Source organism: Choloepus didactylus, chromosome 2, assembly GCF_015220235.1.
Source record: "Choloepus didactylus isolate mChoDid1 chromosome 2, mChoDid1.pri, whole genome shotgun sequence".
Taxonomy (NCBI): Eukaryota; Metazoa; Chordata; class Mammalia; order Pilosa; family Megalonychidae; genus Choloepus; species Choloepus didactylus.
The window spans coordinates 174,085,248-174,104,410 of record NC_051308.1 but is presented as its reverse complement, the minus strand read 5'-3'; the positions used below and the strand labels follow the sequence as shown (position 1 = coordinate 174,104,410).

Here is a 19,163-nt window from a genome sequence, read left to right as displayed (position 1 = left end):
CATGAAGGAAACAAATAGGAGCCAAGGTAACAAATAATAAAGGGACATAGTACAGATAGAAAGATCAAGAAAAAGTTCTTCCAGAAAGTAGTTTAGCTGATATCCAAAGGAAGGCATAGCACTGTCCATGCAGAAAATAGGAAAAAGAGTGGGACAGTGTGTGCAAAGGTCCTGGGGTGGGAAAGATTCCCTGTGCCTGCTGGGTAATGAATGGGTTGGGAGCAAGAGCAGAAGTGGTTAAACTATCAGGAGGCTCTTGGTAGTGGTCTACGTGAGAGATCAAGTTCACATGAATTAGGTTGGAGTACTGAAAATGAAGAGAAGTGGACACTAATAAGCTATATTCCTGAGGTATACCCTATAGTACTTGCCACATTCACATACTAAGGGTCCCACATTACAGATGAGAAACAGATTAAAAGATTAGGAAATTAACTCAAACGCTTACAGAAACTTCAGAATATAGTTTAAGCTACGTTGTCCTTAAAGCTCTTTCCACTGTCTGCCTCCTACTCCCTAGTTTTATTAATTCAAGGTCAAGTTAAGTTTTATAGAGTCCTAAAAGTGAAAGTTTTTGCCAGAGATGATTTTAAATAAGAATATGCTTTAATAATCTGGACAGTTTGCAGAATTTTGGATCATAAATACACAACCTCATTCATCTGAAAGGTCACCAAATCTGTAGGCATTCTTGATGCATTTCTTCTTGAGATTTGCTGAGTTACATATGGAAAGTTTTCCATTGACTAAAGCAGCAGTCTTCAGGAATTCTGAACCATATGCTGTTTTAACCACACATCTAAATTAGGCTTTTTACTAACATATTAGGTAATTCCAGAGAACAATATGTTTTGGGTTTTTTTTTCAGATTTGCTAAAAATATGCCTGTAGCCGTCCATATTTAAAATGGCCCCAGGTTGCTGATAATCTCCCCCCTTGCCAAGAAGTTCAACACATGTAAAAGGTGTACAGTAAGCAGGGCTTGGAGTCACAGGCTGAGACAGAAAGGAACTTCTTTTTTAAACTCAGTTTTATTCTATCTCTGCTGTTTAGATTCTTGTGTACATATTAGTGCTGCTCACCGGTACTTCCATTTCTCCTCTTTCTCAACACGTGGTAGGATAGTACTTCCTCAAGCTCCTCAAGCAGGCATGTCACTTGCTCTAGAAGTATTTGAGAGCTGGTGTACAATTTTCCCCCTCCCCTTGCTGCAGAGTCTGGAGATGTTAGAAGCATCCTGTAGCCTGAGTCTCTGTATAAAGGCGATGTGCTGCAGAGACCCCATCTTACCATCAGCTGACGTGAATATGAGTGCAAAGCAACCTTTGTGGTTTTAAGACACTCAAGTGTGGGGGTTTTTGTTGTTGCTGTATAACCTAGTCTCCCTGTCTGGACCAGTTTCCTTCACATTCTTGATGATTTTCTGCCTTGAAAACACTGATTTCAACATGAGGGAAGTGTAGTCTGCAGAAAGTGAGGAGGTTTGGGATTCAAATGACCCTGGTTCTAATCCTGGCTTTGCACGTTACTAGCATTCTGAGCCTCCATCTGCTCAAATGTGGAAAAGATAATAACATATGTTTGCTTTCACAATTTAATAAGCCCATATGTAAAATGCCCAGCAGCATGCCAAACCATAGATAATGTTTGATAAAAATAGCTGTTTTTGTGAAGGGTAATGGTAAATAGTCTAAAAATCTAGGATGTGTCTATGTAGGCAGTAATGAATCTGAAGAGACTACAGAAACGGGAAAAATCTGTAGTTCATTTTCTTACTTCCCCTTCCTTCTCTCCCCGCAAGCCCCTTCCTAGTCGTGAGCACATCTTTCCGTCTCCCTCTGTGTGCTCTGTTGCTTTCTCTGCCTATTCCCACTCTTCTGTCACCAACTGGTCCCAGAGAAGTATAAAGAGATTATTCATTAAAGTAGCTGTATTTTAACAGGAATCAAACTTGAGTTAAAGGACTAAGGCTCCAACATAATACATTTAGGCTTTAGGTGGAGGAGGGCAAGGGACACTTTTCTCCCAGGGTTGATTTCCTGGGGCAGTCTTTGGAAGAAAATTAACATGGGACTGTCCAGGCTCCACCGGAAAAAGGATCATAATAGATAGGGTGGTTCTCTGTGAGCCCCGGAGCAGATGGGCAGTACTAGTGCTGTGTATTTGCATCTCTCTTGAAAATGTGCAGAGCACCCTCACAGACTATCCTCATATTAAGCTACATAGAAGTCCTGCAATAAGGCATAAATATATGTGTTGCAGATGATGGAACTGAAGCTTAAAGCTTTTAAATCATTTACCCAAATTTACACAGATGGTAAGCAAAAGAGGATACATCCAAATCCAGGTCCTCTGATTTCAACCCAATATATTTTCTCCCTTTTCACTATAATACAATTTTCTCTGCTTCCAGAGAAGCAAATTCTACATTGTCTCTTGGCTTCAAAAGCATTTTGCTACTATGGAATACAGATATTTCTTTTTAGCCATATTGCTGGGAATGTGAAATTCAGTTTTCTATATCTATCAAATAAATAAGTTCTGGGTAAGTATAATACCCACAGTTTCAGAGTCTGTTCATCTCTATCTACATGAGGAAAATAAGAAGAAAGTGTAGAAGGATGCTACATTTTAAAACCTCATCATTTCCTTAAGAAGCTATAATTGTTTTCTTATGGCTAATATAATCGCTCACATCCTATCCTCAATCAGTTTTAAACATTGACAACAGCTTGAAAGGTACAGTGAAAACACAGGGTTTGTAGGCAGGCAAACTTGGGTTTGAATTCTAATTCCACCGTCTAAAGATCGAAGACCTTAGACAAATAAGTTAATGAAGTCCTATTTTAGAGAAGACCCTCAATGATCTCATCTCTAAAATGGAAGTTTATAGTAACATCCTCAAATAGAGATTGGTATTATATGAGATAGTGAATATAAACCACCTAGATATCACAAATTTTTTAAAACTGTTTCTTCCTTTCTTCCCTTTTATCACATCATTTTAGAGATATGCTGATTCCATGCTCTAAAGTAATATGCCATCAAATGGTTTTCATTCATTTGATAAATATTTGGAGAAAGAGAGGGAGGGAATGGGGTGGAGTGGGGGAGAGAAGGAAAGAAAGAGAAAGAGAGGAAGGAAGGAAGGAAGGGAGGAAGGGATGGAGGGAGGAAGGGATGGAGGGAGGAAGGGGTGGAGCGAGGGAGGGAGGGAGAAGGGAGGGAAGAGGGAAGGAGAGAAGGAAGATCCCTACAAAGAAAACCATACTGAAATCAGGCAGAGGCATTTTTCCTTCTCTAACTAATTTGGCATTACTCTATCAGCAGAGATTGGAAAGATTTGGAGCTACCTATCCTGCCCTTGTCCTCTTTCCCCAGTAGAGATATAGGAAATAAAGTAACTTGTTACAACACATCTGATAGTATCATTAGAAAATGGTTATTACTTCCCAAACAGAACCTCCTGTGGCTATTTCCACCCTCACTGGAGAGAGAATCTTGACAGATTTGGGCTGCTATCTCTGCAGTGAGGAAGTGTTAGTTTCCTATATAATCTCAGAGTCTAAGTGAAATGTGGAATCATTAAAGGACATGATGAGTGTTGTTTCATTGGTCATACCAATGCAATACCCTCTATTTCCTAGAATCACTAGTGTATACAGAGATTTCCTAGGTAATGTTAGGCACTTATAATCGGGTTTTGTTGGGGTTCCATACCAAGAAAATAATTTGTTCAACTGTATACCAGATTATTAACAGCCATGTACTGGGCAAAATCTCCTATGGTGACCGTGAAAACACAGCAAGAAGTGTTGATACAAAGAGAACTTTAGAAATATACTAAAAGTTAAATTTATTTTTCCAAAAATAGTTGCATCACTTCTTAGAAACATAAGTACATGTCTTTTCAACTACTATTTAAAAGCAGGGAGAGGGCGTGTACATAAATACAATAAGTATTTCAAATATAAAAAGTGAAAAAGTACACAGGAATTTACTGGCACAACCTAAAAGTAAGGATCAAACACTGAAAATGTTCTGTGACATGAATAGCCTTTATAGGCCTCCAAAGAAACAATATGAATTGGTGCCAACAGTTGGACTTTGAAATTGAAGGGACTAGGAGAGGCAATCTTTCTTAATACCACTGTCCCTGCTATCATGATGCAGTCTGGAGACAATCCTAAAACAGGCACAGATGATGTAGCCTTCAACTTAAACTACAATTCTTCCATTTCTCTTCAAAATCTCTTTCCCTTCTTCTTACCCTATAACCCACATCTTGCTCTACATATTAATGGTGGCTCTAGCCTCAGGCCATCTCCTCTTAATTTCAGAAGAACTTACCTGTGAGTAATGCTCCTCGAGTTTTATTTCCAAACAACCTTCTCATTTTTGGCAGGAATATTCCTGCTGACACTTGCATAGGAAATCCCATTGGTTCAGCAGCTGGCTGACGGCAATTCAAATTAGACTCTTTAAACAATGCCTGGAGATTTGCAAAGAGCTTTGTAGTAAGATTGCTCGGTGCCCTAATATACCCATGTGTTGCTTTGATGAACACATATTTCCTGTGTCTTAGATCCAAATTGCAGCCACATACTTGAATTTGAGACATCCTATAAATGGCTTTCTTTGGACTCTTTCAACTCCAGGGATTTGCTGTGGTCTTAATAATGAAGACTTTATGCCAAGAACAGAACCTTCCACATCTTCTCTAATCTTTACAGCAACCCTACAAGGTAGGTATTAGTTACTTTGTTTTACACTTAAGAAAACTGAAGTTAAATGAGACTAAATATAGAACTCTCAAGGTCACACAACTACATAATATCAGTAAAGACTCAAATCCAGGGCTCTGTCTTCAAAGTCTGGGCTGCTTTTATTAAACTACACTATTTCTCCTTTAAAGAAATGCTAGATTAAGGAGAAGATAAGCGTTTCAATTTATTATTTTTCCTTGAGTTTTGAAGATTGTGTTTAATCTTCTACCATGTGGAATAATGTTGTGATAATCTTTCTCAGTTTTTTGTCTATTACTTCCATAGAATCTCTGTCTATGTCCAAGTGTGAATATAAAACTAGTTCTGTGACTAGAAAACCAACAATTGGGTGGTTATTCAGAAAGGTGGTTAATTATCTGTTTTAAGTAACATAAAGATGGTTTGGGCCTTGAATTATCTTAGCTATTGCTTTTGCTCAAACTATCGTTGCTGATTGTACATCTTCTTTCCAGTCTTTCTGTCACTGGCAAAGATTTATTGAGTACCCACTCGATGCCATAAACCATTACTGACACAGCAGACATAGAGATGAAAACAGTCTGCACCCCGTCTAGCAAAGAAGATGGGCAAATAAATCAACAAATTACAACACAGTGAGATGTTTTATCAAGAAAGAAGGTTTCCAGGAGGAACTGGTATTTGAGTTGAAACATGAAAAACGAGTTGGGTTTAGCCATGCAGAAAAGTGGGAGAGAGCAACCAGCATAGAAGGAAAAGCATGTACAAAACATGATGTCATGCAGTAGCAGTTTGGCATTGGTGGAAAATAAGATGGATGCAGAAGAGGACACCAGAGGCTGGGCAGAGACCGGATTGTTGCAAGTCCTGCAGACTACATTAAGATATTTTAAATTTATCCTGAAAAACATAGGAAAATATTAAAGTTTTTAAGAAGGGAAATAACATGAACAGGTTTTCATATATTAAAAAAAAATTACTCTGGCAGCAAGTGTGGACGATGATCAGAGGATACAAGACGAAAAGCAGGACACCCATTACCGATGTAATTGAGATGGGAAATCTTGGAGGCCTAGATTTGGACCCAGGCAGTGAACATGGAGGAATAGATTTGAGAAATACTTGTAGAATAAATAGAACCTGAAATAAAGTGAGACACACAGAAATGAGATTAATTCAATCTTTTTATTGTTTTCCTTTTTGAGAATATATTCTCTATCTTTTCCCCATTCCCTTCATATTCTTTTAGTGTGATATCTACTTAACTTTGCTTGAATATTTATTTCTTATTCTTTACCAGCAGCAGCAGCAGTAGCAGTATCCCCTACCTCCATCTGATCGCCACCAGTGTAACAACCAACAAGTATTTATGGAGCCCATATTATTAAATAATATTTTATCCAGTACTGTAAAATATATATATCCTGTTGTTTTATTCTTGTGTTTTTATTACTGATCTTTGGGCTTTATCCTGTATTTTTAATGGTACTTTACATTTTTAATGTGTATTTTCTAATTTTTAATGAGTAAAAGTTTTTTTCACATTTTTCCACATTTTTTCACATTTTTAATGTGTAGTTTTCCCATACTGTATTATTTCAGTGCTTTTTACTTGTTTGTTTTAGATTTGCTATTTGATCATTTTTTTCTATGTATACCTAAAATTTTTATTCTTGATCATTTTCTGCATGAATACTTCTCACAGAATTCCAAGACATTTAAAGGATTTACATTTCAGTTGTAAGTTAAATTAATAAAGAGTTAGATTAAAATTCATAATCAGTAATCATCAATTTTCATTAAGAAATCAACTCAAGAGTGCTATTCATTTATTAAGGCTCTGGTGTACTTATTTCTGAAAACACTACACTTTGTTAAAAGAAAAAAAATGCAAATGTTCTACTGTCCTTACATGTGCAAATTATATTCAGTTTATTCCACAGGCTACATATCTGCAACATCTTAATTTACTTCTAAGAGTAACATTAAAATCAGCTTCGATGCCAAAGTAAGAAATGATCTAGAAGGCTAAAAGACAAGTTATTTTACAGATAGAATCATATTTATCACATTTATTTTGTTTTCTTAACAGCAGTCATCCAATATTCAACAAATATTTACAGTAATTTTCTGCTTGAAGTCTAAAGAAGATTTGCCTCCACTGCTCAAATTCAAAAGCACAATATCAAAGAGGAAAAGTAAATAGAAAATCAGCTAAATGCTGCCCATAACGTAGTGTGGTGCCACCCAGGTCTTAAGCATCACCCACACAGATTTAAGTCTGCTTACTTACACCCTCCATCACACTTTTATGGAGCCATTTCTATGTGCCTAGCACCACATTAGCTTTTGTAGGTACAAGAGATATATAAAACATGGGTTCTGCCCCACATGGAGTTTACAGTGTGATCAAGTATTAAAACAAAAATATTACAAAAGCACTTAAACATATATTGTATAAATTATTTTTATATAAAAAAGAATTTCAGATGAATGAATGAAAATAAAATAAAACCTTGGAACATGAAACAGAGCACAAATGTTTCTGAAGAGAGCAATTCAGCATTTAAGTATTCATAGTAACTAAAACTCTACCAAGCAAGAGCTACGTTATACAGATCATTAAAGTACCTGCATAATTGCAATTATCTTAATAAGTTTCTTTTAAATGAGCTTCCAACTACTGAAGATGTGGAAAAAATTGTTCTCTTAAGTACTTTATATGGTAACCTTATATAATCTTGATTTCAATATTAATTAAATTTTTTAAAAGTTCTTACAGACAATATGAAAGCAAACCAATTCAATTCTGTCAGAATTTTCATCTGTTTTGTGGACCAAAGACCAAACCATAAGACACATATACATATGTTCACATAAAAGATAAAGACTAATTTTCTCCTCCTTCCTTAGGAGAATTTGGATAAATATAGCTTCTGATGGAAGCTCAGTCTTCTAAATGTAATATCCCTGTTTCCTTACCTCATTGTGCCTCTAAGATCTCAGCTGGGCTTGGCATGCCCCTTCACAATACCTTGGCCCGATTTCTCTTGGGAGGAGCACAGCTATTTCCAGTTTAGGTTTGTTTTGTTTCATTTCACACTGGGTTGCAGCAGAGCTGAATGACAGCACTGGAGCTGATATAGGATGGAGATGGGAGTAGGAAGAAGATCATTTCTTCCCATGTAAAAGTCATAGGTCTAAACTTACTCATCATACATTATATATAGTCAGAAACCAGTTCTATACAGCCCACTTAGAAAGCACATTAATGTCACATATTTGTTTTGCATATGTACACTACAAAGCATTACAACAGTAATTATAATTACAATAAAACTGTAAGTCAAGCACCATTTCTCCATACATGTAACATTTTTGGTTCGACTTCCTAAAGAATTTATTTTATTTTGAGGTTTAGTGCTAGCCATATTATAATCTAATTATTTAAAGAGAAACTGCACATTGAAGATAAAGAAAATGAAGATGAAAGCACTTGTTAGAAATCTGTAAGTCTAACTCAGCAAATAAATTCATTAACCTCCCCCCAATGAGGGACATGACTTCCAGGGGAATTAATTTTCCTGGTGATGTGGGACATGACGCCCAGGAATGAGCCTGGCCCAGGCAGCGAGGGACTGAAAATGCCTACTTGACCAAAAGGGGGATAAAAGAAAGGTAACAAGCTGAGGTTATAGTGGCTGAGAGATCCCACAGAGTCGAGAGGCTATCCTGGAGGTTTCTCTTATGAAAGCTTCAGCTAGACATCCTGAAGGGCCACAGCATGCCATGCCCTTACCAAAAGTAGTCCCAAATACCTAGGTCTCTACCTGAGATTCTATAAAATATTCACTCACCAAGTTTTATCTCTCAGGAACTTAAATCCACCAGAGTGTTCCTATGCCAGACAAGTCATAAAACCCAGAGGTAACAGCCTCTTTAAGAACAACAATTAAATGCAGCCCCCTTCTCCATACTGTCAACACCCCCTTTCAATAGGAACAAGTTTGGGTGCTCACTGCCTAGACACCCCTAAAGACGGAGAAAGAGATTAAGCGAGAGGAAGACGTAGCAACAAGCAAGATAAGATTTAACAAAGGTCTGTGAATCTTGAAACTTTAGCTGGAAGAAGGTAAATGACATGGTGGAACTGTAACCTATAACATTCTCTGAAATTTTCTCTATAGCTACTCATTGAATTGTGCTTTGAAAGTCTTAACCTTTCTATATATACCCTATATTTCATAATAAGTTAAGAACTGAAAATGCAGAACTGTAACCCATAATAATTTTTGAAATTACCTATATAACTGCTTGTTGAGTTGTACATTGAAAGCTAACACCTTTCTGTATGTGTGTTATATTTTACAATAATGGAAATAGCTAGAGTTGTGGAACTGTGACCCATAACATTCTTTGAATTTACTTTCTAATACTTGTTAAATCGTACTTTGAAAGTTACCACTGTTACGTATATATGTTAAAGGCACAATAAAAAATGCATCAAAAAATCAATGAATCTGTTGCAGAATCATAAACCAGAATATTTGACTACATATTGTTTTAGTGAATTTGGTATGCAATGGATACATTTCTGTGGATTAAAAAAAAATCCATATACTGTCCCTGTACCAGATTTCAGACTAATTGGACTAATATCACCCCTAATTGCATAAGCAATACCTTTGTGAAATAAGCATTATTTTTCAAACTTTTCCAATTATGTTATTATTTTCACATAAAGAGCTTTCATAAACATTATTATAATAAACTACATGTGATATTTTCAAATTGGGAAAGCTTTAACATACAAGCTCCCGAGTTGAATAACAACATGGAAACAAAGAACTTTCTATCACATCCATTTATGTTTGCAATTGTTAATCTTGAATATAAATGCACACTTTGTTAGGAAATTACAAAACAACTAGCATATAAGGTGTTGAATACTGCACTAAGTGCAAAGAAATCTATGAAAAAAATATAAGAAAAGGATCCTGTCCACCATGAATTCAAATCCTGTCAAGGGAAAAAGATATATACAACAAAAACATTTAATGAACAATGTGTACAGTGATCTTCAAAATGAACACTATAACTTCATAATTGGAGTTAGAGGCGAGAAAAGAAGAAAGAACTTAAATTTTTCAAGATTGGAGGACAAGATAATATTTAACATGTGGGGGATGGTTAGGATTTGCATGTACAAAGATAATCATAAGGTATTATAAACAGGAAGAATAGAAAACAAAAGTTTGGAGTTGATTCTGTCCATATGTTTAAATCCATACAGTCAGAAAGTCAGTTTATAGTTGGAATTCAGGGCTCATATTAAATAGTCAGAAATAAGAATGGACAAAAAAATTGATCACAGTTAATACTTACTGAGTATCTACTGTTTTACACTAATTTTGACATATATTATCATAAAAACACTTCAAGGTAAATATTATCTCTTATTTATATATTAATTGAGACTCAATGAGAGTGTTTAAATCCAAGTTTAACTGATTCCAAAGCCCATGCTTCTGTTACTATGTCATATGGTCTTATAAATGGAATCTCATTGTAGCAAATTGTGCATCTCACTCTACTATAGAAAGAGCAATAAACCTGTGATCAAAAAAAACTTGATTTGGGGGTTGTATCAGAAGCATGGACATCCTAGGATGGTAGTAAATACTATTGCTCAATAAAAGTTTATTGAATTTAAATATGAATAAAGGGATTGTGTACGGCATTAGCTTTGTGCTAGTTACCTTAAGGGCCATTTTGAATACAGATTTGAAAGAAAATAATTGTAATACGCAACTGGCTCAACCATTTAAGAGGAATGGCTCTACTATTAGTTTAATCTAGCTGACAGAAATGACAATGGAGTCACAGTGATAGGCTTCTATTGCAAAACTGCTGACACCATATTTTCATCCCTTCCCAAGATGTCTATGTAAAATGACAGCAAGGGCCTTACTGCAGTGCTGAAACAGAACACACTCAATAAGCATGTGTGAATTGAGTGAGGAAGGGGAGGAAAGGGAAAGAGGAAGAAAGAGGCAAAGGAAAACAAGAGAATGGAAGGCTGGTTGAATGTTTAAACAGGTAAGGGCAGACCAGCTAAAAGATATCAGATGACTCAAAGTACTCTAAAGAAGTTCACAGAAGTTTTTAATTCAATTCAGACAAAAGAGGTACCTATGTTTCATAAAAAATAGTGAACCCTGGTATTCTATAGCCATGTTGCTTCTCAATTCTACCTTTTTGTAAGCTGCCTGAGAAGAGATTTTAAGAAATCCTGAATTGACAGTGGCTAATCAGAAGGCTGGGTCTGGAGACTTCATTGCTCTAACTGAACAGTTAATCCTCTAGCTTCATTATTGTTTTTTATGATATTGCAAGAATGCCCTTCATAGCATCCAAAGCAGAGAAATAATAGTTAAGCAGAGTCTTGAGTTACTAAATAACACATGGCCAGAAGTGATAGAAGTTCAGGTCCAAGCTTAGCCCAGAGGGACACATCTCCAAAGCATTAGTCACAGATTTGGCAAAAATACCCTCCTGCCTTATTTGGCAACTTTCCTATCTTGTTAGTTCATGTTCTGTTAATTAATTTCTTCCTCTCAATATGTTGACTTTTCATTGTCAAAAAGTTATAATGATTTTTAAAATTCACATTTTGAATTCAAAACTACCATAAAACATAAAGATATCCGTATTGGTTAAGATTCAAGCAAAGGTTTGAAGGTGGGAAGAAAACTCCTGGAACATGGGCTTTTTTCTCTTTTTCATTTTCCCACAACTCATCATCTGTAAAATTCTGCCAACTTCAAAATCCAGTTCAAGAAGTCAATTTAATACTCAGAGGCATGAAGTAATAATAATAAACCTAGTCTTGGGGGTATTATTGCCAAGAAAAAAAATTTAATTAAAAATAAGATGAAAATGAAGAAGCGATCCAAATCAAAATATAACATTCTCCTCAGGTGGGAAGAAATATACAATCTCAGGGAGGCAGGAATTGCAATTCAAAGTCCAACTCCACTTTTTTCATTATCTGTTAGAACAGAGAGAGAAAGCTATTGTAAGCATGGATAGGGAGTTTTTGGTATTTCCTTTTTTATTTTGTCTATTCAAAACACTCTTATTTGAAGTAATTATCTTTGTTTTATAAATTAAAGCAATTTAAATTACTCTGGATTTTAGATCACTTAGTTAAGTCTTTGGATCATTTATTATGCTAAGTATATGCTTTTTTCTAGGTATGGCTCTGGTTGTAGGTTTAATCCAGAAGAATAATTGAATCATGAAGTTATATCAGCTGCATGCACATTGAATGGTCAAATAGTCTTGTCATAAAAACAAGTCTCAATCAGTATATAACTACAGCCTAAAAAGAAATGAGTACAAATTGAAATAGCTATGAAATATAACTTTTCTCCAACAAAATCAACAAAGAATTGTGTTTATTTTTTTTTAAGATAACATATGGTGCTAGTTAGAGTAAAACATGCTCTCATGCATTGCTCATGTAATTTTAAATTGCTTTAATTCTTTTGGAAAGCAGTGTAACTAGATGCATGCTTAAAGAACATTAAAATGTTCACAGCATTATTCCTTAAAATCTACTTATAGTAAAAAAAATTACAAATATGAAAAAAACCTGTAAATTTCAGCTCTGAAGTAATAATATGATACTATTCATCATGGTACCAAATTTGAATACAAATTATGATTAAGTAAACTATAGCATGATAGGCTATTATATAAATGTTAGAATTACATTTACAAAGATTTTGTAAATCTTTTGGGAAGTGCTTATTTTATGTTAAGTAAAATAAAAACAAGATTCAAAATGCATCTATAATAGTATCACAAGTATGTAAAACAAAATCAAGAAAACAGTGCAGGGGAAAAAATGAATAAAAAGAACTATAACAGGAGCAAGCCCAGGAGAGTAGGCAGCAGGGGCCCGGCCCCTGCCTGGGGAGGCTCTCAGGGGTCTGCGTTCTGGTCCGCTCCTGTCGGGAGCAAGCGTGAACGTGAGACTCGATGGCTGTCTGATTGACAGTGCCCGGTGGGAGAGACTGTGAATGCGCGACTGGTAGCGGTTGTGCGTGGGACTGTGTTTGTGGAGAGAGGGGGTAGTGCCTGTGTGAGATGTGACTAGCGGGGGTGGGGGCTGGTGGGCAGGGATCGGGTGCTGTGGCGCTCCTCTCTGCGCATGCGTGAATGTCCTGGCAGCATATAGGAGACGGCATCTGTTGGAACGAGGGAAGGGTCCTAAATGGCTGAGACGCTGGAAACTCTCCCGGAGGATACCCCTCCACCCGCACCCTCAACCACCAAGAGTTTAGTGTGGTCCAAGGCTTTAGAGACCTGGGTAGGAGCCCAGGCAAGGTCGCTGCACTAAAGCATTTCTTGCCTGCCCTGCCTCAAGAGGGCAGAACTCAGGAGACAGCCCCACGTCTATGGAAAAATGAAGAGTGGAGACCATGGGGCCTGAGTACAGAGAAGAGGACACTGAAGAACAGAGAGGATAAGTAGTTCTAGGTGGAAGAGCCAGATATAGAACAGGCTGACTCCAGAATCCCGCTCTGTGTTTTGCATTGGCACTCATGTGATCCCCTCAACTGCCTGAGCACTGCCCTTTCAGGGAAAAGACCTTCTCCGACTGAGGAGCCAGGAAGAAATGGAGGTGTCGGAAATTGAACTTTTTAAAGCCAGGTCTCAGGGTTTAGTGACTTTCATGGATATGGCTATAGATTTCTCTCAAAATGAGTGGGAATGGCTGAACCTTGCTCAGAGGAGTTCATACAGGAAGGTGATGCTGGAGAACTAAAGGACCCTGTTCTCACTGGGTCTTTGTATTTCTAAACCAGATGTGATCTCCTTATTGGAGCAAAGGAAAGAGTCCTGGATGGTGAAAAGAGAGATGGCAAGAGGCCTTTACCTAGATTTGGAGTATATGTGGATGACCAAAGAATTATCACCAAAGCAGCACATTTATCAGGAAAAATTCACCCAGTCATTGCTAATGGAAAGACCTACAAGCTATAGCCTTCAATGTCCCACCCCTTAGAAGAAAACGAGATGTGATGACCTGTTTGTGAGGGAGCTAGTAAATCAGAAGACACATCTTAGATGAGACAACCACTCATATGAATACCCTTATTGAGAAAAGAGACCACTCTAACAAATCTGGGACAGTTTTTCACCTTAATACATTATCTTATATAAAACAGGTTATTCCCTGAACAAGAGAGAATACAAAACTTTGACATAGATAAGAAAAGCTTAAAAGAAAAACATTCAGATATGTGTGTGTGTGTGTGTATGTATGTATAAAATCACCCTTCATCTTCATCAAAGATTTCCTACTGGAGAGAAGATCATTGAGGAATGTATCAAATATGGTAAAGCCTTTAGCCAGAATGTTCATCTAGCTCAACATCAGAGAATACACACAGGAGAAAACCCCTTTGAATGTACTGAATGTGGGAAAGCCTTCAGCCAGAATGTTTACCTTGTTCAACATCAGAGTTCACACTGGAGAAAAACCTTTTAAATGTATTGAATGTGGGAAGGCTTTCAGGCAGAATACTTCTCTTATATGTCATTGGAGATATTGTCATAGTGGAGAGAAACCCTTTGTATTGATTGTGGGAAGGCTTTCGCTGATTCATAGGACTTATTCAGCATGAGTATTTATACAGGAGAGAGGTCTTACAAATGTAGTATGTGTTGGAAGGCCTTTAGCCATGACTCTTCCCTGACTGTACATCAGAGAGTTCATACAGAGAAGAAACCTTACAAATGCAATATTTGTGAGGAAGCCTTTAGCCATATTAGCTCACTTACTCTACATCAAAGAGTTCATACTGGAGAAAAATCCTATGAATGTGGGAAATGTAGTAAGGCCTTCAGTCGTATTGCACACCTTGTTCAACACCAAGGAGTTCATACTGGCAAGAAAACTTGTGAGTGAATTGAATGTGGGAAGGCCTTTGGTGATGGCTCATATCTTGTTCAACATCAGAGTTTCCAAACTGGCAAAAGACTATATGAATGTCTTCAAAGTGGGAAGGCATTCAGAGAGAGGACATCCTTTATTTGTCATTGAAGATGTCATACTCACAAGAAACTATGAATGTAGTTTGCAGGAAAATTTTCAGCCATCGTAAATCCCTTACTTTACATCAGAGAATTCATATAGGTAAGAAAACTTGTGAGCATAAAGAATGTAGCAAAGCCTTCAGCCAGATTGCCCATCTTACTTTCCATAAGAGAATCCATTCAGGAGAAAGGCCCTATGAATGTCTGCCTTCAGACTGAGTGTACACCTTGCCCATCATCAGCGAATACATACTAGAGAGTCATTCTCAATTATTCCCTCAACCTCCCTCCTATACCACCAAGTCCTAAAGATTCATCTCCAGAATACCTCTGGAATTTATCTACTATCTTCCAATCCATGTCCCATCATTGTAGTCCAAGACACAACCATCTCATTCAGATTTCTGCAATTGTCACAACCATTTTTTTCTTGCTACTCACAAAACATTTTAACATTGAAGTCAGATTAATGTTTTAAAAATAAATATAATATGTGTATTTAAAAAAAGAAAAATATAACAAAATGATGGATTTTTCCTGAGTAGTGGAACTAAAGGCAAGCTTTCTTTCTCATTTTCTTTACTCTCCAAAGTTTCTAGACAGAGCATGACTTATTTTTACAATGGGAAAAAGTACAGTAAAATTAAATTAAACACAATAAAAATTTTTATAAAGGAATTAGAATCAGCTTACCAGTAAAGAGATGGGAACTGGGCATCTCCTTTCTTTTCCCTTCATTTGTTTTCCAGGGGTATCTGTGTTTGTAGCATAACAATGTCCAGAATATATGTATTATATACAGATATTTAGGGAAAGAATATGTAAAGATGAGCTAAGTACAGATTTGTTAGCCAGGTAAGTTTTATCAGTTATTTTCAAAGCTGAACCAGCTTATGAATACCCTTTAGGCAAAAGAAGAGAAGTGATTATCTCCCAGTTACCTCAACATGGAAGAATGAAATTGTGCTTGATATACCAAAGCTAAATGTCAACAGAGGCGGATATAAGGGAGGGGTATGGGATTCTTGGTGGTGGTGGTGTTTCTTCTTTGGTATTTTTTTATTCTTTACCCTTTTCTTTTTAACCTCATCTTCTTTCTTTGTGAAAGAAATGGAAATGTTCTCATATAGATTGTGGTGGCAAATTCATAACTGTGTGATTACATCAGGAGCTATTGATTGTTCACTTAGGATAGATTGTATGGTGTGTGAATAAAGCTGTTTTAAAAATATACAGAAAGATGCAAGTGCTGGAGAAGATGTAGAGAGAGAGAGAGATACCTATTCACTGTTGGTAGGGAAGTAGAATGGTGCAGCCCCTCTGGAAGGCAGTGTTCCACAGGAGGCTAAGTATAGGGCTCCATATGATCCTGCAGCCCATTATTTGGTATATACTTGGAAGAACTGAAAGCGGGGACATAAATAGGCATTTGCACACTGGTGTTTATGGCAGCAGTATTCATGATTTGCAATGGATGGAGATGGCCTAAGGGTACATTGATGGGTGAATAGAAGGGTAAACTGTGGTGTACATGTAAATGGAATATTGAGCAACTGCAAGAAGGAATGAAGTTGTGAAGCATGCAACTAGGTAAATGAACCTTGAGGACATTATATTGAGTGAAATAAGCCAGAAACAAAAGGACAAATATTGTAAGACCTCACTGATATAAACTAACTATAATGAGCAAATGCTGAGAATTGAATTTGAGAGCATAGGTTATCAGGAGATAGAATGTGAGCAGAGATTGGGCAATCGATGATGCAAGAGTACAGAATGTTCAATAGGCTTGTTGTAAAGGTTCCTAAGATGTAAGCTCTTACAGTAGTCACATCTATTCCTGAATTTTAACCATTATTTAAGAGATGTTTATTGGGTACAAAATTTGTATTCTTTATAGCACACTATCTAATTTAACCTGTATGATCAGTTTACTTAAACAACATAATTTCATGGAAACTAGAATAGGGAATGAGATCTTGTTGTTCTATACAGGTTAATGTAATACCCTGATACATCCCAGAGTATTGTGGGCATAAAATAAAAAAGTATTTTCAAAGTTCCCTTGTGGTTCTTAGGGTAAATGTGAAAATATTAAACATTCCCAGCTGGGGAATTCCTGACATTCTTGCAATCATTAAGGACTCCCAATTTAATAAATCAAGCCCTTGACCTTGGGGCTTGCCCTTATGAAACTTATATCTGCAAATGAGAAGTTTATAATGAGGAACTTATAGTTATGCCTAAGAGTCACCCCCAGAGAACATATTTTGCTGCTCAGATGTGGCCTCTTTATCTCAGCCAACTCTGCAAATAAACTCACTACCTGCCCCCCTACATGGCACATGACTCCCAGCGATGAGCCTGGCCCTATCATCGTGGGATTGAGAATGCTTCTTGACCAAAATGGGTAAGAAAAATGAAACAAAAGAAAGTTTTAGTGGCTAAGAGATTTCAAATGGAGTTGTGATGTCATTCTGGAGGTTATTCGTATGCATTATATAGACATTCCTTTTTAGTTTCTAGTGTATTAGAATAGCTAGAAGGAAATACCTGAATCTGTTGAACTGTAATCCAGGAGACTTCATTCTTGGTGATGATTGTATAACTATATAGCTTTTATGGTGGGACCATGTGACTGTGAAAACCTTGTAACTGACACTCTTTATCCAGTGTATGGGCAGATGAGTAATAAAATAAGGACAAAAAATAAATAGGGGGTATAAGAGGTATGGGATGTTTTGGGTGTTTGTTTTTATTTTTATTTTTCCTTTATTTTGGAGTAATGAAAATGTTTGAAAATTGATTGTGGTGACGAATGCACAACTATATGATGATACTGTGAGCCAATGATTGTATACTTTGGATGGATAATATGGTATGTGAATATATCTCAGTAAAATTGTATTAAAAATTGTGCTTGAATGTCCACATTCATAATAACAACTTGTACTGAGCGGAGGAGTCATTGTACCCAATCTTAACCAGGGAATGAAATGAAATGGGCATACTGACTTTCCATTAAAATGAAAAGCTCACTTTATTTGAAAAGTCAAGTACACTATCTTTGAAAAAAATGACTAAAATGTTCACAATCTCTTAAAACAATAGATCCCAGCAAACTTTTCATTCAGTTAACCTTACAGTGACCTTTGGCATTATAGTCTGCTTCCTAGAGTTTTCATTCTTTAAATACATATTTTATACAACAGAGATCTCATCAAAAGGGCAACCAAGAGTATGCTAACCATTTAGTGAGCACTCTGAATTCTACATCTAATCACAACAGAGGTATCTTATCCTTAAAATGCTCCTGGAGACTGCTCTTACCATGAAAAATGGGTGACATGCTGGCTTTTTCATGGCATGAGAGTGGATCAGTCACAAGATCAGCCTGGAGTCAGTCTCAAAACCTTTTAGTTCTAGGAAATTTAAGTGATGTTTAAAAATCAATGGCTCCTATAAGGAATCTAGTCTTTCTTAATCAGATATTTGTGCTTAATTTGCATTTTAATTCTCAGAGATATTTTGCCTTTATACCTGACCTCAGATCCGAACAGGGAAGGGGGGAAGCTATGGTGTAAATCCCAGACAGCTTCTGAATCTCACCTTTCCAAATGGCCACTCCACATCAAGGTTGAGGAACACTGGTGGGGCAACGAGACGAAGCTGGAAGCATAGCTGTTTGAGTGGTGACTGATCTGTGAATAGACAGAGGATTTCGATGGATAGATTATTGATTATGTTTCCCTTTCTCAAGTGACAGCCATTGAACATTTAAAAAGAAAACCCGCACATCAACTCACATTGGCTATGATCAAGTAAATGAGAAATGTTTTAGATATTATCTTCCCAAGACTATCTAATTCCTGCCTCAAAGACTATCTAATTTGTCTCAAATTCTTACTTCCTCCTGTACTTCCACACCAAATATTACTGGAAAGCAGAGACCATGTCTGCATGATCTCTAAATCCCTAGAGTAGTTATCACAGCACATGTTAAATACCAAATAGAAACTCATTGACTCTAAATGATCCATCTAGGCAAATCTAATTCCATCACTCCCCAGCTTATCATTTTCAATGACTTCCCATTGCTGTTAGGATAAAGACCAGAATTTTCAACATGACCCCAAAGACCCTGGTTGACCTGGCCTCTGGCTGCAATGCCTGCTTCATTTCAGACTTTTTGCCCTTTCTTTCATTCTGGCCATCTTTGAACATCCTGAACAGTGTCATCCTCCCTCCTGCCTCTGGGACTTTGCACTTGCAGTTTCCTCTGCCTCGATTACTCCTCCTTCTGCTCAG

General features: G+C 36.8%; 1 protein-coding gene across 2 annotated transcripts in view; it reads right to left on the bottom strand.

The window, feature by feature from the left end:
• Window positions 1–9,289: 9,289 nt before the first annotated feature.
• The window catches only part of PTGER3 (prostaglandin E receptor 3), a 111,196-nt gene continuing 101,322 nt past the window's right edge, over window positions 9,290–19,163 (bottom strand). Inside the window, exons 3-5 of one of the 2 annotated variants that reach the window (XM_037826920.1) lie at window positions 18,465–18,556; window positions 15,549–15,610; window positions 9,290–11,796 (exon numbers count right to left, since the gene is read on the bottom strand). In XM_037826920.1, the coding sequence (XP_037682848.1) occupies window positions 11,768–11,796; window positions 15,549–15,610; window positions 18,465–18,556 (183 nt within the window). In that variant the 3' untranslated portion in view covers window positions 9,290–11,767. The remainder of the gene's footprint in view (window positions 11,797–15,548; window positions 15,611–18,464; window positions 18,557–19,163) is intronic. The other variant, XM_037826921.1, reaches the window with a different exon arrangement.